At 37.3% G+C, this 22,706-nt stretch overlaps 1 protein-coding gene across 8 annotated transcripts in view; it reads left to right on the forward strand.

The window, feature by feature from the left end:
• Window positions 1–22,706, forward strand: part of LOC139981643 (uncharacterized) — a 177,859-nt gene that overhangs the window by 14,723 nt on the left and 140,430 nt on the right. For all 8 annotated transcript variants that reach the window (XM_071994185.1, XM_071994189.1, XM_071994188.1 and 5 more), the window contains exons 15-40: window positions 835–982; window positions 1,686–1,868; window positions 2,103–2,305; window positions 2,660–2,834; window positions 3,831–4,153; window positions 4,529–4,687; window positions 5,044–5,191; window positions 5,881–6,063; window positions 6,824–7,023; window positions 7,750–7,924; window positions 8,555–8,865; window positions 9,528–9,683; window positions 10,023–10,170; window positions 10,862–11,044; window positions 11,935–12,137; window positions 13,325–13,499; window positions 14,248–14,555; window positions 15,678–15,833; window positions 16,266–16,413; window positions 16,870–17,049; window positions 17,263–17,468; window positions 18,567–18,741; window positions 19,106–19,419; window positions 19,959–20,114; window positions 21,222–21,369; window positions 22,019–22,201. In XM_071994185.1, coding sequence (XP_071850286.1) covers window positions 835–982; window positions 1,686–1,868; window positions 2,103–2,305; window positions 2,660–2,834; window positions 3,831–4,153; window positions 4,529–4,687; window positions 5,044–5,191; window positions 5,881–6,063; window positions 6,824–7,023; window positions 7,750–7,924; window positions 8,555–8,865; window positions 9,528–9,683; window positions 10,023–10,170; window positions 10,862–11,044; window positions 11,935–12,137; window positions 13,325–13,499; window positions 14,248–14,555; window positions 15,678–15,833; window positions 16,266–16,413; window positions 16,870–17,049; window positions 17,263–17,468; window positions 18,567–18,741; window positions 19,106–19,419; window positions 19,959–20,114; window positions 21,222–21,369; window positions 22,019–22,201 — 5,047 coding nt within the window. The remainder of the gene's footprint in view (window positions 1–834; window positions 983–1,685; window positions 1,869–2,102; window positions 2,306–2,659; window positions 2,835–3,830; window positions 4,154–4,528; window positions 4,688–5,043; window positions 5,192–5,880; window positions 6,064–6,823; window positions 7,024–7,749; window positions 7,925–8,554; window positions 8,866–9,527; window positions 9,684–10,022; window positions 10,171–10,861; window positions 11,045–11,934; window positions 12,138–13,324; window positions 13,500–14,247; window positions 14,556–15,677; window positions 15,834–16,265; window positions 16,414–16,869; window positions 17,050–17,262; window positions 17,469–18,566; window positions 18,742–19,105; window positions 19,420–19,958; window positions 20,115–21,221; window positions 21,370–22,018; window positions 22,202–22,706) is intronic.

Here is a 22,706-nt window from a genome sequence, read left to right on the forward strand (position 1 = left end):
AGAACTTGCGAAGAATCCATCATTGGCTCATCACAGCCGCAAGCTGATCGAAGTCAGTCTCTTACATTCATATTTATCTGAGTGAAAGAGAGAGAGATATGTAAGAAACAAGAGAGAACAAGTTATTCTGATTTATTTTTGACTGAATGGATTGAAAAAATGTTTGATTATCACCGAAAGACACTCCAGATTGATTATATTTCAGCCTCTGTTATAAATGACCTAACAACAATTATCATGATTTCATTGATATTGGAATGATGTAAAATTGAAGAAAATGACACACTATTGAGAAATTTTCATGCAATAGCTGAATATGTGGCATTTGAGACCCACAACCAGATCAGACTCAGTAAATTTAACAGTACGTAAGGAAGTTGTGTGGTTTGACAATCATATTACCCTGAAATTGTTTAATAAACTTTACAGATAGAAAGTTAAGTATGAAGACTGGTATCTGGATTATTACATATATTTTGTGCATTATTTATACATATAATATGCCACTATAATCACAACATATAGCAAAGAAAATGTTTGAACTTGACAAAAACAATTAATTTTTATTTTTATTTTTAATTCTTATTTTTTATATGAAATATTGAAAATATTGTAAATAATGAAATATTATTACAATGAAGGATATGTTTGTGTCGGTATGTATCCTTTGGAATGATCATAACCAAATTATAAATATGCCTTCTATGCATTTTACCCAAAAATGAGCACAATATGTAAAATTGTGTGCGTTTTAAAATTTTGAAAAACAGTTTGTTTTTGTTTCTATTATCTAACTTTTCTGTTAAGTAACAATTCATGCTTTTGTTATCGTAGGCTTCGGACATTAATGAGTTTGGTGAGAGTTGGAGAACTGGTACTCGTGAATGCGTTCCCGAACCGGAGCCTCCCAGCCCTTGTTCAGAAGGAACACCTGAATTGACACAGGCCGAGGCTCTGTGCAGAATTTTGTTAGATGATGCAGGTAAGTTTCACTGTCTAGCTTTAACTGGAGTCATTTTAGTTCCGTGCCTGAATATTACAAATGGAATGAGAATCTTGGTATCAATATCTATATTCGATAAAGATGGTATTTACATATCACTCACAATCTTTTCAGGATGTTTTGTGGTATTCTTACACTGGTAGTTGTTATGACTAAGTGTTTCTGCCTGCCTATAATAGCTCTGATAACTTAGCTCTCTTAATAATAATAATAATAAATGAGACTTATATAGTGCCAAATCAGTAGACAAAAGTCACTGCTCAAGGTGCTTTACAAAGAAAGCAGATTAATTTTCAAATTTTTAGTAAGTGAAAAAATGGGTCTTAAGTAGACTTTTGAATGTAGAAAGTTTAGAGCATGTTAGAATGTGATCTGGTAACTTGTTCCAGAGATAAGAGCCAGTGTATTCGAAGCTTCTGTAACCATAGGTCTTCAATCATGGTTAAGGAACAGATAAATACAGTTTGTTGGAGGAACAAAGTGTGCGAGATGGAATATATGGCAAGAGAATACCTTGACTTACATCACTGGAAAAATGTGTCTTGGTATCAGCTTCTATACATTAATACTGGTGGTAAATGGTAAATCATAAACTCACCATCTTAGCAGGGCCAAAGGACAGAGTTTCTTTGATACAAGACTTTATATCAACAGTGACATTACTGGTCTTCTTTTCGTTCAGGACCGTTTGGTAGTTGCAATGATCTAGTTGATCCCAACCCCTACTACGAGTCTTGCACCTACGATCTCTGTGCTACACTCCCTGACGAGGATCTACTGTGCGACTCCTTGTCTGTCTACGCTGCCGCTTGCAGATCAGCTGGCTCACCACCAGCTAATTGGCGACTAGATGTACCTCAATGCCGTGAGTCCACTCAAGTTGATAAATTTCATCTCAGATATGTAGAAGTAAAGTAATCCTGTTTACACAAACAACAGAAGAAAACATAATAACGTTTTAAAGTGTTCTTAGTCTTACTCTGTAACTTTTGAATTCCTCAATTCTATCATTTAGGCCTATATCAAATAATATCACACCTGCTATGTGGATAGAACAACAGTAGATCAATACTTCATTCTTTGTTACTACTTCAATCAGCTTTTGGATGTCCAAGTGGAACCATCTATGACACTTGTGGTACTGCTTGTCCAGCTGTCTGCAATGACCTCAACACACCATCAAGCTGTCCTTACCCCTGCATAGAGACGTGTCTATGCCCAGATGGCCAAGTACTGGATGGTGACACCTGTGTGGACATTGCCTCCTGCGGATGCATAGACGAAGATGGTAGCTACCGCTCTGTAAGTTACATTTCATATTCCGTATATAGCAACACTCTCAGCATCTAATTCTATGATGAGTGTATGTATACCGTGCATATTCATACCAATTCATGTGTAAGAGTACTCTGGATAGCTTCACTCTCCCCCGGGCCAAAGCAGTCGTTGAACAGTTGGAACTCTCCAAAGGCTCTGTCATATAGGGTGGTCCTAAGGTGACTGTGATCTGTCCTGTTTACAAATCTCTGTGATATGGTGTCAGCAATCCCATTTGCCTATAGGAATAGACCATCTTTCGTATGTACGTTCATTGGTTCATATGATCGCAAACTCAAAGATTCTGATCATCAAATGTTTCTCGTATTTCGATTTCAGGCAGGGGATTCTTACGTGACAGAAGATTGCAGCCAGTTATGTGAATGCACGACTACCGGTATAGCGTGTGCATCCTATGACTGTGATGTAAACTCTGAATGCACTCTTAGGAATGGAGTGAGGGGATGTTTCTGCCAAGATGGTTACCGGGGAGATGGGCTACAGTGTGAAGAAGGTAATTTAATGTTAAAGATGTTCATGTCGTCTCAGCGGAATCCAACGATATCGTATGCCGGATTTTGCAAGATGTCACACCTTTTCCTCTTCTGAGGTTCGATCGAGAGCCGATAATAGTTCATAAATATGGATCATAAGGACCAGAAAGCAGCACAATAATGATGAGAACTAGTTACAGAAACAACGTACGAGGAAAATATGGTGTATGGCATGATTGTTTTTGCGAATAAACAATGCCGATTCAGCGAATATAAACTGCCGTTCCCTCATCTTTGAAGTAATCTCTTCAATGTAGTAAATTCACAGGTGTGTCTCCATTGTTCAATTTGGGCAAAAGGTGTCATTGGACATGCTATGGACAATTAAAATGGTTAAAACTGCTAATCAATTGTTAAGGTTCAAAGTCAAAGTGGTTGGACTATGTACATAAGCAGATACTCAGCCTATTTAGTCATCAAATGACTAAGTAACACAATAGGGAATAATGAAGTTGAAGCATTGGCAAAGAGACAAATAGTCTTAAAATCCCATCAATGGCTTGCATATTTTGCTTAAATGAAGTTCAAGGGATATTTTACGTGATGGGAAAATCATTTAGAATTTAACACACTGGAATGAAGTTTTTTATCTTTGTCTGGAGTATAGAAGAGATAATGCCATCAGGCATCCAAGACATTTTCATAATCTGTGTTTTCTTTTCTTTTCTTTACTTTACTTAAGTGTAATCTTGAAAAGCCTGATGACATCATGAAGATAATTGTAATAAATTTCAATCCCGCATTCAATTCAAATAGTGTTATCGTCTTAATTTATATATCAAAAAAAAAGAAAGGTTGCCTTTCTATTTGGGATTTTACAGTTAATTTGTCTAATAATGTATTTAGGACATTAAGGGCTATCGTATTGTGAATTCAAATATCACACAAAGCATCTGATGGTGGTAAAGTGAATCATAAATGATCATGCTGTCGTATCTGTTCCTTTTTTATCACAGCACCGGCTGTCTGCCAGGTTTGGGGAGATCCTCACTACATCACATTTGACGCTAAAACCTACCATTTCCAAGGAGAGTGTGAATATGCTCTGATCGGTGACTGCTTGGATGACGGGTACAGTCCACCGTTTCAACTCTCGGGTATCAACAGAAAGTCCCTGCCATCCGACACGGTCACGATGCTGGAGGAGGTGATCCTACGATACGGTGGCAACGTCTACACGTTGAGAAACGGCGGTGAGGTCAGGGTCAACGACGTAGCTCGGACTCTGCCCTACTTCAACGATATCAATGTCTTCATCTTCCTCAGCCATCCAAATGTGGTACGTATTAAACTTGGATGAGAATTTTCAAACTCTTCTTTCAGTGCCTTTCAATCATAAGGTCACCGGTTCAAGTCCCCGGTTCGAGTCCCCTGTTCGAGTCACTCCAAGATTAATGTATGTCGTCCAGTTACAGAGTTGTTGACAATTGACAATTTATAATCATGGACGTTAAAATATGAATCTTAGAGACTGACTTCGGTCAGCTTGTGGCTTTGATAAGCCAATGAGGCTTCTTCGCAGGTTCCTGCATACATACATATATACATACATTATTTGTTTCATTTTCATGAATAATTGCACACATCGTTAGATTTCAGTAGGCAATGTGAAAAACCACTTTTAATGGTGGCGTTTTTGTTTTGCTTTCCGCAGATCTTGGAGACGACCTTTGGCTTGACCGTTAGATTTGATGGACGTCACAATTTAGAGGTGGAAGTCTCGAAAGATCTGTATCTAAATAAGACCTGTGGTCTCTGTGGAACCTTGGACGGTAACCCCGATAATGACTTCAAACACCCAGATGGTGATATGGTTAGTAATAACACACATCTCATCTGTTTTAAAACGATTTTCTCAATATCTTGCCCCTAACTCGAGATATAGTTGATTCAATGAAACCTTGACTGGCTAACCTCAATTTCCCAGTGTAATTAATCAATCAATTAATCAATTAATCATAAGGTCCCCGGTTCGAGTCACTCCCAGATTAATGTATATCGTCCAGTTACAGAGTTGTTGACAATTGACAATTCATAATCATGGACGTTAAATATGACTGTAAGAGACTGACTTCGGTCAGCTTGCGGCTTTGATAAGCCGCTGAGGCTTCTTCGCGAGTTCCTGCTTGCAGGAGGATCTAAAAATACAATTGCATTTTGTTTCTTCAGGTGACAAACCCTACCAATTTTGGAAATGGTTGGGAGGTTGGTACCTCTGTCTGCACCCCTGATCCTGGACCCTTGGACCCCTGCTCAGAAGATTCAGATACATTCCTTGCAGCTGAGGATCTCTGTTACATCCTTATATTCATTGATGGTAACGAACGATTTGCTTATCTTGAAATAAAAGGGAGAAGAAGAAGAAAAAGATGAAATAACAATGTTATAAAATGCATTATAAAATCAAGGGTTGTAGAAAAGAATGGTAGTTTTTCTAACCCAATTTTGCTATTTGTGTTCAAGTTTTATTAGTACCTATTTTACCCGGTGCAGTGTAAAGGCTAGCTTAATAACATTTAAAGACCATTGGAACTTCAAGGATAATTTCATATGCCTTTTAAATCAAGATCAAAACTGTTTGATAAAGCCTATTTACCTTTTTGAAAAAAGAAAAAAAAACTTTTTGAGTGTTTCGTAGAGTCATTGAATAACATTGTAGTTTATCTACTTCAAAAACGAAAAGATTTTTGAGTGACTCATGATGATGTCATAACAATGCTTTTACAAATAATGATGTTTTGTACATAAACCTACTTTTCAATACACATAAGGGTACCAAAAAAATCCTTCCAGGCCACATTGGAGTCTTTTTATGTAACCCAATTTCTGCCATACCATCATTAAAATAATATAATAGCATAATAATCAAAATAAAAAAAAACCCTCCAAATGTGAAAAATGTCTCTTTTCATGACTCAAAAACCTGATACTGTAGCAGAACATTTTTTGACAACATAAAACCATATATTATTTCAATGTAATATTGAATTCTTTTATATTTTAAAGGACCATTTAGCACATGCCATGCATATGTAGACCCTGAGCCATACTACCAGGCCTGTCTCTATGACACGTGTGCGACTATTCCTGACGATAGCAGCTCGTGTGACAGCTTTGAGATGTACGATAGGACCTGTAGGATTGCAGGTGGAAGGCCAGGAGACTGGAGAGCCGAGGCACCTCATTGTCGTAAGAATGGAAGAAATTCTTTGCCCTAATCCTTCATTCCATGTACTCATGTATATAGATACACATAGATATAGAGGTATAGAGGCACCTCATTGTTGTAAGAATGGAAGAAATTCTTTACCCTAATCCTTCATTCCATGTATTCATGTATATTGATACACATAGATATAGATATATAGAGGAATAGATATATATAATTCGACTTGGCATTGAGTTGAAAAATCTAGAGCAGTGAAAAAGCCTCTAGCCTCCACGGGGATTCAAACCTTGGCCTCCGACTCCATATGCTGTCACCTACCCTACTGGGCTATAGGTGTTGATTTAAGTTAATATATTGGTAATTTTATTAACAGAGGTTTGGAACTAGTAAAGCAGGTTTGCTATTGCACTGATACCATTGGTTTGATGAATCGTGGCTGGGGGTCAGTTAATAAAGTCAGTGAAACAGTTTGTGTAGTGACTCAAAGCATTGTTTGAATGTGCAGTTGTTCTCCATGGAGGTAATCTAGAAGTCTTCATTGGAGTCAGAAATTAACTGGTTTTGACCTGAAGAGTAAGATGTTTTGACCTGAAGAGTAAGATTAACGAAATTGATACAACTCTGATAGGTGCAGTTATAGTTAAGTCAGGAATACATTTGCCTCACAGACTTATCCATACTTATGACTAAAAATCTCATTTTTTGATAAAAAAGGTCCAAAAGTTAGTATAATTTCTTTTGTATTATAGTGTAATATTGTGATCAATTATTTCTCTTTAGCCTTCAACTGCCCCACTGACAAAGTCTATGACTCTTGCGCTACTGCTTGTCCCGAGGCTTGCCCAGGTCAAGGGTTAGGTTCAGATTGCCCATTCGAATGCGTAGAGACATGTCGCTGTCCTGAGGGCCAGGTGTTGGACGGCAACGTGTGTGTTGAGAGAGGAGATTGTGGCTGCTGGGAAAATGGCATCTATCTCTCTGTAAGTTGAGTTTGTTGGGTAGTTGCCTTAATTAATCTTTGATCTGAATTTTCTAATTATAAGAATGTCTCCTATCAGGTCAGATGAAAAACGATGTTGTGCATGGGAGTGTGTCACAGGTGAAAAAACAATTTGGTTGATAGTAGTTTGTCACAGGTGAAAATGATGTGGTGGTTGGGAGTGTGTCACAGGTGAAAAATGATTTGGTTGATGGAAGTGTGTCACAGGTGAAAATGATGTGGTGCATTGGAGTGCGTCACAGGGTGAAAATTGATGTGGATGGGAGTGTGTCACTGGTAGACAGGTGTTTGGACATGTGGGGGTGGGTGGTGGGTTTGATGTATTGTATCTGGTGGTTAGTATGTTGTTTGATAATGATATATGCTGTTGTGTGGCATTGTTATGCTACTTAGTATATGAGATTTATTGAAACATATAAAGGCAACTGTCATGTCAATATCAAAGAGGAAATCAAACTACGTTGCATTAATTATTAGCAGTGTTGTATGGGTAAGAGAGCATATAAATGATTCAATATCATTTCATTACTACTGCCCTGGACAAATTGCAACTATTAGTAAAAAATAACACAAACAAATTGACAAACTTGTGCCATCATTTTTTTGATTCTCTACCACTTAATTCTCGTATTGTCAGTACTGATGCCATTTAATTCTCTCAAAGTTGGAAAGAAAAACTTATTTTCCTTTTCAAACTTTGCTTTAGTCTGGTGAATCATACCTTTCTTCTGACTGTACTGAGAGATGTACATGTACTGCTGGCAGTTTGATTTGTGAAGCCATGGCCTGTGATGAATTTGCTACCTGCGAGATTCGAAACGGAGAAACAGGTTGTTACTGCTTGTATGGATTCACCTGGGATGGAGAGAAATGCTACAGGGGTGAGTTACATCGCTCTTAGATTTAAATAATACCACTGCTAGAATATGATTGCTCTTTTCAGGTATAATCTTCCCCTAATGTGAAGATATGTAAAATGCTGAAAAATCTGGCAAGGTGAGTGGTAAGCTGTGGACCTTGTTTAGCAAGCAAGGCCAAATATCTTCCTGACCTTTTGACCTTGGTTATCAAGGTTGCCTTGTCTTGACTGGCATACCTGTTTTTTCAAGAAAATTTATTGCAAATTATGAATGCAAATTTCAGCAAGAAGCTGTATAGACCTTCATAAAGTCAAAGATTAAATTATCTCAATTTCTTTGTATTAATTACCAATTGCGTTATGAAGCATGTAACTCACATAATATGTAAGTATGCATTGATTATGTTAGTATGCAAAGCAAGGAGGCGGGTATAAATGGTCACACCCTAAGCACCTAAACACCATTGGGCGAGGGCAACATCGACCTTTGCCCGACCTCGACCTTTAACCACGCTAAGGAAAACACATCGGCAACGACGACAATTTGCTTGAATGTATCACAGATATAAGGCAGGACACTTCAGCATCAATATATAGTAATATACATGGTATTCATAGTAATAGCTTGTTTTTGGTTTTATTTCATACTCAGCTCCAGCAACATGCACTGCTTGGGGTGATCCTCATTATTCAACCTTTGATGGCCAGACCTATGACTTCCAGGGTGATTGTGAGTACACCATGGTGGAAGAATGCAACAACTCAACATTTGAACTCATCGCCAATAACGTGAAAAACAACCCCAACGAAAGAGTCTCATATGTGAGAGAGGTCCGTTTGGAATACGCAGACACCTCGTACCAGATCAAAGTTGGGAGAGAAGTCCTGGTGGACAGCACAGTACAGACTTTACCTTACCAGGATTCTGCTGGGGTCTCCATATACTATGGACATCCATACATTGTGAGTAGCATATTAAGAGATGGTGTCTCAGTGATGAAAAATTATGGTGATGGCAATGGTTGGCAGTAGTGGTGCTGGTGTGGGAGTCCTCTATTTGAGGGTGAATCCAGTTAGAATAGGCATACACCTGTTATCCGATTAATGTTGAGCAATAACTCCTGGTGGACTGCACAGTACAAGTTTACCTCATCAGAACTTGGGGTATCAATTTACCATGGACATCCATATGTTTGAAATAAGGTTTCCATTAGATGATGATTATGATAACTAAGATGATGAAGGTGATGGTGGTGGTGGTGGTGATGATGATGGTGGTGATGTGACGGTGGTGGTGGTGGTGGTGGTGGTGATGTGACGGTGGTGGCGGTAATGATGGTGGTGATGATGATGGTGGTGGTGGTTGTGATGGTGATGCTGCTGGTGGTGGTGATGATGATGGTTGTGGTGGTGGTTGTGATGCTCCTGGTGGTGATGGTGATGTGTTTGTGTTGATGATGATCATGATGACAATGATGGTATCTGTTTTAGTTGCAGTAGTGCCGACATCATTGATGGTGGCACAGGGATGGTAGTAATGATACAGCATACATTTGTTACATTTATCTCAAAAGTACCAACCAGTAGTCAATTATATAATCTGTCATTTGTTTTCTAACAAACAGATCCTGATGACAGACTTTGGATTGACAGCCATGTACGATGGAAACTATGACTTCAGAATTGAGATCAATTACCTGTTTTACGGCAAGGTCTGTGGGCTCTGTGGAACGTACAATGATGACAGAGCAGACGACTATCAAATGAGAAATGAAATGGTGGTAAGATTATTGGGAAACCCTCATTGGTGCAACCAGCAAGGATTCTGGGATATTAAGGTCTCCCATCCCCAGTTACATGCTTTAATCATTTACTTTTTCACCTTAACAATAAGATATTTACAAACATATGTAAAAGATGTTACTCCTTTACAAACATATGTAATAGACATTACTCCTAGAGACATAAATTTCACAGATGATAGGGAAGGGGGGGGGGGCAATTTTAAGTTAATTTAAGCCAAAATTATGTGTGAGGTATGTGATGAATACTGAATTTTCAAACTTAAGAGAGTCATGTCAAGGATTTGATTACCCATCCAGTCTTTCACTGTTTCATAGGTTACCTCTGTAACAGACTTTGCTAACAGTTGGCAGACAGGGAACAGACAGTGCTTGCCAGATCCAGGTCCAATTAACCCTTGTGAGGAAGGATCCGAGACACTCTCACAGGCACAAGATCTTTGTTATGAGCTGATCAAAGAATCAGGTAGGTCATTTAAAAGCTGGAAGGTCACTTATTTCATGTCTTCAAAGTTGAAGTGAATGACACAAATTATAGACAGCAAATATTCCCAGGTGCAGAAAAAGAGGTTCTTTCTAAATTTCTGGAAATTCTTACTTGTATGAAATGGATGTCTGAATTGAGATGTTAAATTGTCAGTGAATTCAACTGTAGTGACGGTTAGGAATCAGATGCATTGTGATGTGTTCAATAGCGTGTTATGTTTTTGTTACCCTTGGAAACTAAACTTGGAACTAATTGTAATGCTGCAAAATGACCAAGTTTGCTTCTTTTCTTTTTTAGTTGTCTGTATTTCTTGTTAGGAAATATGGTGAAGTAATGGTTATCATATACTTGGTAAATGGGACGATACAGGCGGTGCAAGGTTGCACCGGCCAGGATTTGATTCTTCATTCATTCCCAAGTTCTTGAACAACAACAATAAGAGTAAGAGCAAATGCAACATCAAGAACAATTTGAACATTAACTATAATGAAAATGATATGATAAGGATACGAACAATAGAAGAATAATAAATCTTATTGTATTTTCTCCAGAAGATATCAGTTGGTAACATCATATACCTTTAAAGTGTGAATTGATCAGACATCTAAATAATATATTAGTATTAATATGATGGTTTATTTTTTTTTTTGCATTTTCTTAATAATTTCAGGAGCCTTTTCAGGATGCCATGACTATGTTGACCCTAATCTGTACTATGATACCTGTGTCTACGATCTTTGCATCACTCTGCCCGATGAGGACTTGGTCTGTAACAACTACCACCAGTATGCTGATGCCTGTAGAGATGCAGGAGGTCAACCTGGTAGCTGGAGGGATGCTGTACCAGCTTGTGGTTGGTGCACTTTTCTTCTCACCCCTCTACCCTCTAAACCTTTCCACCCGCTACCCATACTCCAACCCCTATCTTCTTTTCACCTACCCAGTTTCCAATGCCGATTTTCTACATATATTTTCCACTATCAAATTTCCCTTACCCTTTTCCCTACCCATTCCCTAATATTTCTCTATCCCTTTCTACCACTTTCTATAATTCTCACCTATAAAACTATATTTGGACAAATGCTGTCAAAATACAATTAAAAAAAACTTGAAAAATGTTTATCATTATTTTCATCTTTGTTTTGAAGCTAAGCAATTGTCATTGTTGTCAGGTTAACAAGTTTGTGCTACTTTGGTGCTGTTTGTTCTGGTTGGGTTTATATAAACATTACTGTGGAGTTTAGTGAAGGTGTCACAACATGATAGTGTATTTGCACTATTCTTTAGAAACTGGGCAATCATGTCGTCATTTTGAGAGCTCAGGACTTGATGAAAGACTGTGGCACATTTAAAACAACCTTGCAAACATGGAAACAATGAAAAAAGAAGGAAAATGGTGTTACCTGCCTATCTGCAATTATAATTATAATTATAATTTATAATTTATAATTTATAATTATAATTACAATACAAAGTTGTCTGGATGCTGCAAGACCTCAACAAAACAAGGTCAGACACATAAGGCGCTGGTCATGTTCAGAATTGTGAGGAAATATTAGCTTTCAGACGGAACTTGGTGAATATGTTTTTGTGGCGGTGGGTAGGGAGAGGGGCAGAGAGGAGGGTCGTTGCATGGTGATGAATATGAATGTGAAATTTAAAGGAAGTTTATCAACGTTGCTGTTAGATACGTCAAACGCCGACCTGAATGTGAGCGTTTATTTACCCGTTTATCTCCTGTAGCCATCGTTTGCCCGGAGGGAACCAACTTCACAGAGTGTGGCTCTGCCTGCCCTCGTACTTGCGTAGACAGAGATGCTGATGTCAACTGCACCAGACCCTGTGTCGAGACATGTGAGTGTCTGGAGGGATTGGTACTGGACGGTACCGTCTGTGTTCATCCAACACAATGTGGCTGTATACTACCCAACGGTGGCTACATTTCGGTAATCATTCATCTCTATATGTATGACAATCGTTCAATAGGATTAATCCATAAATTAATATATTTATTCTTGTCAAGAGCTGTTCCTCATCAAATCTGTGAATGGGGATTGTCGGTTGAGTAATGTAAAATGTAAAATTTAAGTTACTGGAAACTGAGTTACCATGATATAGAAACTTGTATAATACTTGTATGTACAATAACGTTTCAACATAAGAGACGATAATTGCGTGTGCAGAACTTTCCAAATATATATTTGTATCCCACATAACTACAATCTTTCCAGTTTAGTCACAGACTTACATACATCCCTGTAAAGTGTTGCAGAGCACAGAATAAGTACAAAATTTCACTGTGGCTGACACAATAACCTTGGAGTTTTAATGAAGCCTAAGCAAAATGTCTTTAGACTGTTGTATACATAATAGTGACAAGGTGGCTTAGAGGTAAACTTGAGTGTTTACTCATGCCAGTTCTTTATTAGTATGGCTCTACCACTAAAGTTAAGAACTTCACTGCTTTATGTCATAAACAACATGGTAGGGCCTAGCTGCAGCTCCAAGCTTGCCAGACCTGGGCTCAATTTCATAAAAGTTACTAAAGAATGTTCTTAAATTAATGTTCCTAATATTAATTACAATTCTCGTCTTAGGAACAATTATTCTTCTTAAGCTCAAGATAGAAATATTCCTAACTTTTATGAAATAGAGCACTGGTGAATCTTTGCTTCGGGCGATAGGGAATCTCTCAGTCACTTGTATGCTCAAGTTATTACTGTCAGATAGGCACAGACTGTTGCATATATTTGTTGATTCATAAGTGTCAGTAGCTACTTGGTCAGTGCTGATCTTGATACCCTATATACCCTCCTGGGATTTACCTTTGGTTACCTTGTTCACTAGATTTGGTTGATGGCATTTTAAAATTTCAGGGTAAGGAAGTTACTACAAGACTCTTAAAAGTCATAAACCTGTATGATTGACATGATTGACCTTTATAATGATCTACAGAGATATGCATAAATTCATGTAAAATATCACACTTTGATTAGCTTTACAGCTGTGTAAAGTTAAATCATCATCTTAGCACTGGCAGCTGTTTGTAAACTCTTTATGTATATAAACCAGAAAATGTATTTTTGTCTTTCACCAAGGCTTCCATAATTATCTATGACTATTCTTTTCATAGGCTGGGACGGAGGTGCTCAGTAACGACTGTGCCATGCTCTATCGTTGTATCAATGGCACACTGGAAGAGGAAGACTATGGCTGTGATGTCAGTGCTGAGTGTGACATTAGAAATAACATCAGAGGTTGTTACTGTAACAGAGGCTACATAGGGGATGGACAAGTCTGTCAGAGAGGTAGGCTTAATATTCTTTTTAATTTGACACCTCATACACTCTAAGTTTTGCATGTGCCAATGAATATTCATAGCTTCATAGCAAAACCTGGGACAATTTTTTCTATACTGTAGTGTCATGTCCCGCTTTCATAGCACTCGTATCGTCAGTACGAGCAGTATGAATATCATGTTTCTATTAGATCAAGGTTAGGAACTGTTTGTACTGACAATACCAGTGCTATATTGAGAGGATGATATAAGAGTACAGTTTAGAGAGGTATTAGCAGTAGGAAAATGTCACAACTTGCTGAAACCTGGTATCTTTGTAAGTTTGATGAAATTAACCCAACCATGTTGTGAGTAAATTCACTGCAAGTATTGTAGAAAGCTCATTAAAGCTGCATTAAAGGGTTGACCAGGTAGTACATGGAAGAGGTAGGATGAGGTAGAGTGGGAAGGTATGGGGCCAATGAGGGGTAGGGGAGTGGAACGAAGGGGAATTGAAAGTGGTGGTGGAGAAGAGAGGATAGATGAGGCGCGGGATAGTTGTGGAGGTGGTACGTGGTAGGGGATGGGATGGGGGATGGGGTTGCTTAGAGAAGGGATGGTAGAGTATTAAGGTAAGTTAGTTCAGCAAGTCACACTGGATCAGTAATAAAGACATACAACACTTTGGTTTTGAAAAATAAATAAAATGTTTTAAGCATTTTTTTGTATGTTTAATGATATCATTGCTTGATTAAAACCACTTGCCATCTTCTGTCTAGGACCTGGTCATTGCACCATTTGGGGTGACCCGCATTATGTGACCTTTGACAATGTCAAGTACGACTTCCAAGGAGACTGCGATTACACCATCATAAGAGAGTGCGAGAACAACACGTTCCATCTGATCGCCGACAACGAGAAGATGAATCCATCTTCCACGGTCTCCTTGATGAGGCAGCTACGTCTAGAGTATGAAGGAATGACCTATGCTCTGACAGTCGGGGGTCTCGTCACAGTAGACAACGAAGCGGTGACCTTACCATACATCGTGGAAGATGTCAGCATTACTCAGGCTCCGGTTGGAGTGGTGAGTCTTTTCTGTGCTTCAATTCTCATTCCCATTGGGCTTTATATGGGCTTGCTCAGGCTTGGAGTCACATACTATATATAGAAGGGAATTCTTAGAAATATCTTTTGAAAATAAAAGTGTAAAAGTAAGTGGGCCTGACATTTCAGGATCTTCTTGAGAGGCTGAATGACAAGTAACAGTAAAAGAAGGGAAAAATAATTGAAAGTTAGCGAACTGTTAAAATGTGGAGGAAAAAAATTGAAATTGAAAAATTGAGCAATATGTTAAAGCGCCAATATTTTGTATCGATGAGCAAGCCAAGCAACTGCTTAAACCAAAATCCTTGTGAAGTTGTAAATTGCAATAATTTTGAATAATTTAATATTGTAATAAACCAAAATTAATGTTGAATAAACACAAAGCTCCTTTGTTTGGAAGGACAAAAATTTGTGTCTTTATGAAGAACCAAATATTGCCAGTAAGAATGCTTATTTGGTTTGGGATACCCATTTAATGCTGGTCATTAACTATTGTAATAAGTGAAATGAAGTGACAGTGTAATCTTTTGTGTTCAGTTCTTACATCTCTATCCCTTGCAGTACTTAGAGTCATATTTGGTATTATAAGGAGGAGCTGGCTATACTTAGAGTTAAATAAACTATATATAGGCAGGGAATTCCTGGACAAAGTAATAGTTACATATTTTAAGAATGCTATAAGTCATAGAAAATTTGCAAAACCTTAAAAATATGACATTAATTGTAGAAAGTATGGGCATTCAAATTTTAGGACTGGAATTAACCCAAAAGACATAGTTGATTTTATTACACCTGACGGAGACAAATTTAACTCCATGATCGTAAAGTATTTGAACCTAACATCGGCAGTGGAAATATTCATAGGGTATGGTATTGTTACCCAATTAATGCTAGTCATTAACAATTCAGAAGTGAAATATTATTTTTATATGTTATTCCACTATCAGTTGGTGAACAACTGGAAAAACGACAGTACCATTATTTCAGGCGTTGTCGATTACTGCATATTAATAGTTATCATTTCTCTCAGGAAATATTTATCCTCGAATAGGAAGAATTATTAAAAAATAATTAACACGTTGAATATTCGATCTTCCTACAGCTTCTGACTACTAGCTTTGGTCTGATGGTTCACTACAATGGAGGAGACACAGCTGAAATTGATTTGGAGTCCAGCTTCTTGGGTTTGACCTGCGGTCTTTGCGGCAACTTTGACGATGACAACACCAATGATCTTAACCTGCTAGATGGCAACCCGGTATGTTCTTTTAACATTAACTGACATTTGTTCAATGTTAAAGGAAGAGTTAATTAATGACTCAAATTGATTTGTCGTAGGTCTATCACTGTAATGAACAGACCATGGAGGACTAAAAAAGAGATTTGATATCGCAGTATATTAAGTATTTTCATTTTCAGATTTTCACAGAGTTGATTATTATAAAAAATAAAAAAAATAAAATGTTTTGGTTTTGGATGTTTTCTAGATGTTTTTTTTGTCGTAGCTTCTTTGGATGTTTTTTTCTGTCGTAGCTCTATCACTGTAATGAACAGACCATGGAGGACTAAGAAAGAGACTCGATATCATAATAATATTAAATATTCTTATTATAATTTTCAGATTTTCACAGAGTTGATTATTATAAATAAAAAAAATTGAATGTTTTGGTTTTGGATGTTTTTTCAACAGGCAAGCTCTCCCACTGACTTTGGAAACAGTTGGCAGACAGGTGACATGACTTGCCCCCCTGCCCCAGGACCGGTTGACCCCTGTGACACCTCTTCAGCTACTTACACCAGTGCAGAAGCAATTTGTAACATACTCATAGACACAGAAGGTATTTATAGTATAAATAAGGCTGATATAATATTAAGATACTTTTTGTTTTAATCCCTCAGTCATTTTACTGTCTTGTGAAATGTCAAGAAATAATACTTTGAGAAAGTTTAATGAAAAAATTATTTTTTATCATAAACTTCAATTCAAGTTCTAACCAGCATTTTTGTGAATTAGAACATTCATCAGTTACTGTACACTTGCCTGGCTTTTTAAGAGAAATGTAATAATATTTGCTGATATTATTAAAGCAGAAATTGGGGGCTTATATTTTCGGTATGGAATGCTTGCCGATTCTTTCACTGATGATTTCAAGGCTTGATGACTGTTGAAAAGTACGCTTAAAAAAAAAGAAAAAGTTGTGGTTGGCATTTTATCCACCCCTTCCATCCATAGAATGCCAGATGTTTGCCCCATCTCTCATAACGGCTGTTCTTTTCATTTCTTTCATCGCTAGGACCATTCGCACCCTGTCACGACTATGTCACTGTGACCGCTTACTACGAGACCTGCGTCTATGACCTCTGCGCGACCCTTCCCGACGAAGATCTCGTGTGCCCCAGTCTGGAAGTCTATGCCACGGCCTGTAAAGAGAGAGGAGGAGAGCCCGGTGAATGGAAGCAGTCAAGCAATTGTGGTTAGTTTTACATGTTAAGTTTATAATTAACAATTTAAAAAAAAAAATTCACAATATGATTTTTTTAATAAAAGTTAGAGGATAAGACGTTTCGATCCCAGCCGGATCTTAAGTCAGAGGTGGATCAAAACACAAACTGGAAAGCCAGATGTTGTCATCCTATGTGTAGTAATTAATACATCATCTTCTCATTCTCTTCCATCTAAATACTAGCTATTACTTGCCCCAGCGGTCTGATCTATGACAGCTGTACCTCACCGTGTCCTGACTCATGCGGTAATCTACAGGCATCAAGCGATTGCCCGATCTCAGAGTGTGTGGAGGGTTGCAGATGTCCGGAAGGTCTGGTCTTGGACGGCAACGTCTGTGTGGATAGCGCCGTGTGCGGCTGTACTCTGGCGAATGGGGTCTATCTCTCGGTAAGTAAATGATTAAAAGGATCTTCAAGTGTGAGCATTTGGAACAAAGGCAGATTTAGAAATGAGATAAATATTTATATATATATATAGGCCTATCATCTTTCCACAATTAATGTCAGTCAAGTTGCCATCGATTATTTTATATTAATTGGACACTACTATAAGAGGACGATTCTGAGTACACCCTTATCTAAATATCTTGTTCCTAACCTCTAGAGGATTAGCTCTTTGAGTGTGAACTGTTTTTTGCTAGAATTAACCCCTATAGTGGTATCTCAAAGACTGGAACACAATAAGTTGTCTGTGATGTCCTCAATTAGGCAGTGCTCTCCTTTTATACAATTCTTCTTCTTCTTTATCTGTGCTCAAAATGTAATACATTTGGAATGTTTTCTGTTAAGCTCCTAACAGTGAATCAACAATTGCAAAATGCCTGGGAAATTATAAACAATTTCTTTGGTCTTTATGAAATATATTTCCTAAATGTACCCGGAATTGAAGGCTTGAATGTTAGTGATTGTTATCTCTCTCATTGGCTAAATGATTGTAATGCCAGCTTACCACAGTGATTGTTATTCAATTTAATTCTTATTGCTAGATTAATATTGAATTTCGTTTAAATTACACTTAAACTGAAAACGTTTTATCTCCCAAAAGAAGATGATCAATCAGGATCTTGCTTTTCATAATAAATGCAGAAAATTAAAAATAAATTTTTAGACAATCAAAATCCTGCCACTGTGATATATCCCATTATTTTCATCACAGACTGATCTAACATCAACAGAAATGTTAAGAAACACTTTGCATTGAAAAGTTTTTACTTTTCATTTTTGTTAGAATTTCACTTGTGATCAAGCAATACCCTGCATAGGCTCTTATGATACAACCCTTAAATTTTTAATATTTTTTAATATTTTTAATATTTTTTAATATTTTTAATATTTTTAATATTTTTTAATATTTTTAATATTTTTAAACAATTTTTAATACCTCAGAGTACTTTTCTGAAATTGTTATTCCAATTGTGAGTTGAAGATTTTCTTTACCTTTGAGAGAAAGTTGTTTAACTGGTATTTGTTTTATTTTTATATTCAGCATGATGGTATTTATGTGACAGAGGATTGTTCACAGAGGTGTACTTGCAACTATGGTGCTTTAGAATGCACAGATAACGTATGCCCTGCAGACTCGACGTGTGAACTGAGGAACAACATCAGAGAATGTTATTGTAATGATGGATACAACTGGGATGGACAGCAATGCTCATCTGGTAAGAGTCGTCTCTGAGGTCATAGTCTTATTAAATATTCTCTGTAGTACTCACGAAGAGTTTGTTAAAAATTTAATTAAATATGACATCATCATAATTCCTTTTGTCTCATTTTTTTGGGTTATTTCTTTGCAATTACCCAGATTTTACAAATGAATAAAATTCCTAAATTGTATAGGATGAATTAAAGAATCAGTTTTATTGTATGAAACTAACATTTAGCTACTTTTATAACATCACTTGTTGCCATGATTCTGCAAAATGACAATTTGCATTCTAAAGATTTTGAGATAATAACTTGTAGAATGGTTTGCCGTTAATAATATTTTTTTTTTTTTTTTTTTTTTTAAATTTCAAAATTTAGCTCCTGCATTTTGCCAGATATGGGGTGATCCTAACTACAGGACTTTTGATAAGGTCTCGTATAGATTCCAAGGTGAATGTAGGTATACCCTCATAAGAGACTGCGATGATAGCCTGCCACATTTTGAAGTGATTGGCGAAAATACCAGAGAGAGCGGAGACAGCTCCTCCATGTTGCGGAATGTGGAGCTACACTACCTGAATAGAGTCTATGTGTTGATGCCAGGTGGTAAAGTCAACATCAACGGTCGAAGGGTGTCTCTTCCATACCTGGGTGTGGAAGGAGTCACCATATTTCCAAGCTACCCAAACACTGTAAGTGAAAAACAAATTATGGTCTTTTGTGCAAGATACTTTCTGAAGTTTGTTTATCACATTGTTAGGTCAAACTCAACAATTTTTTCTTTTATTAACTTCAAAAGTTCTCCACCAGGGTTTAATCCCTGTGTCAAATGATGTACTTGTCCCTGTAGAATGAATTTTGGAATAGCTTAGTATTTTTTTTGAAAATATAAACTCTTGCCAAATTGTACTTTTATTCCTCAGTCTGCTTCTGCACTTGACGTTCTTGCTTTAATCAATAATGGCTCAGTGAATCATTTTTTCATAAACAATTAATAAACATATTTATTTACAAGATAAATATGCATCTAATAAATATTTTTATTGTTATAATGGCATAGTCTTACGGTGCACCCACTAGATTAACTCCTTCACACCAAAAGTAATACTAATCTGCAACTCTGTTCCTTGCATATGCTATGAACATGAGTAATATATTTAATTTGGCCCTGACCATCTTTTTATGTTATTAAATTGATTATACACAATATCTTCTTTTTCTTTTTTTCTAGGTCATGACGACAAACTTTGGAATGATCATAACCCTCGATCGCACGAACGATGCCCAGATTCAGGTCGATCCAGACCTCTTTGGTAAACTTTGCGGCCTGTGCGGGAACTTTGATGGAGACAACACCAACGATTACGAAACACCACAGATGACTCAGGTGAGACAGATATTAGAAAAAATTTACAAAGTTTTCCTTAAAATATGTGTGTAATGAAAGAATATACAGAAAGTGTAATGGCAAAAACTGGATCATCTGGACAATTGTAGAGTCAAAGGATCTCTGGATATCACCAAAAATACTCTAGTTAGTCAGTTTCCAGTGTAACGGCTCATGGTTGGACCAATACTAGCTGCTTCCTTGTACATTTAATGTCCACATATTGAGAATGTCAATCTCTAACTTACTCATTGTATACAGTCCTTTATAATGTTACTGTGCACGCTGTAGGTTTTTATAGAATTCCACTATGTGAGAGACTGACTTCGGTCAGCTTGCGGCTTTGATAAGCCAATTAGGCTTCTTCGCGAGTTCCTGCTTGCAGGAGGATCTAATATACATACATACATACATACACTATATCCAGAGATTGATGAGTTAGAGCTCACAGTAACTTTAATACTTGATGACTACAAACTGTCAAGGCAGTCTGTGCTTGTTTTTAAAATTTTGTATGCGTATTGTGCAGTCAGATTAAACATTATAGATTTATCACAAGGCTGAGCCCATTCAAACTGTGGTTAGGGCTGATTTTTTTTATAGTCTGGTGGTAACGTATAGGATCGTTTAAGGAAAGACCGGGTTCTATACTAAAATATTATGTGATGTTACTTTATGCCACCAAAATTGCTCCAGGAATGATAAAATTAGCTATAATAATTTTTGCTAAATGTAAGCGAACGAATCATAAAATTTGTGCGAGACAAAAGTTTCTGAGTTGAGTCAAAGGTTAGTAGGATCAACCAATGGATTAAAACCACACAGATCTCTTTAATAGATAGAATATGTGAGATCCACTTGTGTGTTTTTGTGATGATCATGAATATGGTTCATGCTGGTTTTCGAACTGGAGACCTAAAGCTTGTGGCATGGTCATTTTAACCCCAGGGAGCCTTCTACTCTCTTAAGCCAATTCAGGCTTTAGGGAAGACTTCCTTTCACATTGTTATTTTTTTGTGATAAAACAAATAAATAAACAAAAAAATATATCACACCTAAACACATAGAATTTCACCTGATTTCTTTATTATGGATATTTATTTACAGGCCAGCTCAGTGGCTGACTTTGGCAATAGTTGGGCTGTTCCTGGGGAGAACTGTGTACCTGATCCAGGCAATCCTGACCAATGTACAGAAGGATCACAGGAGAGGCAAGCCGCAGAGGATGCCTGCAGTGAACTCATTGATGAGTATGGTGAGTAATAAAAGAAGAGGCTGGAGCAGTGACTTGAGTAAGCGTGTTTCCAAATTAGTGTTTCCCAAACTTAGGAAAAACCCTGTTCACTCAAGCAAGACCAAATTTCAAGCATCTGAGTCACTCTAGAAGATATACATATATATATAAAGGACTTACTATATCATGAAGACATGAGCATCGTATGAGTAAACACATAGTTTCATGGATAGGCTGGTGTGTGTCCAGTATAAATGATATACATAGGCTACAGTATCACACACAGTAAGAATAATTGCTATGGTAACCACCCAGCCATGTCTTTACATAGTACAAAACCATTACCCTGTCACTGTGCTAGCTGATCAATGGATCAACCAATGGAGAAAGATCATGTGACAGTCAGTTGTTATCCATTTACCTTGGTATTTTTGTAAGAACCGCTAATGGTAATGTACAGTATATGAAATGCTTATGTGGAAGTCACTCTCCTAAGCACAGTACAAAGGTAGTTTATTTCAGTACGATCAAATAGTGTGTGATGAAAAATTTATTGAAACCTGAACATGATCACTACACTTTTCATATTTTAAAGGATCAAACAATAACACATTTTTCTGTTCATCTATTGTCTGTGAAATTATTCTTTGATTTGTGATTGTATCGCTAGGTTCTTTATCCGGTTGCCATGACTACGTCGACCCCGAACCCTATTACAACGCCTGCGTAAGCGACCTCTGCGAAAATCCTGACAGCGACGAGATACTTTGTAACAGCTTTGAAGAATACACTCGACTTTGCAGACAACTTAACGGCAGTCCAGGAGACTGGAGGGACGCAGTAACCGAATGCCGTAAGTGACTTGGATGGAAATATGCCCAGCTTGTAGGGTCAACGCTAGTAGCAAGGGTAGAAAATATGCCTAGCTTGTAAGGTCAACGTTAGTAGCAAGGGTAGAAAATATGCCTAGCTTGTAAGGTCAACGCTAGTAGCAAGGGTAGAAAATATGCCTAGCTTGTAAGGTCAACGCTAGTAGCAAGGGTAGAAAATATGCCTAGCTTGTAAGGTCAACGTTAGTAGCAAGGGTAGAAAATATTTCCTCATGTGAGATCATATTCCATGCATTACAAATTAGAGAGAGTTTTGAACAAAGGAATTGCTGAAGAGAAAAACTAAATTTACAAGTTGTTTGCATATTTCTTTTTGTTTCTGAGATTAAAAAGATATAAGATGATTAAAATAACTGACTGAAGCAGTTAACTATGGGAAGGAGTTTAGCCATGACAAACTGGATAGTCGATGATGTATAAAGAAATAATTGACAGAAATGAAGAGGGGACTGGGGCGGATTGGCATAT

Source organism: Apostichopus japonicus, chromosome 15 (assembly GCF_037975245.1).
Source record: "Apostichopus japonicus isolate 1M-3 chromosome 15, ASM3797524v1, whole genome shotgun sequence".
Taxonomy (NCBI): Eukaryota; Metazoa; Echinodermata; class Holothuroidea; order Aspidochirotida; family Stichopodidae; genus Apostichopus; species Apostichopus japonicus.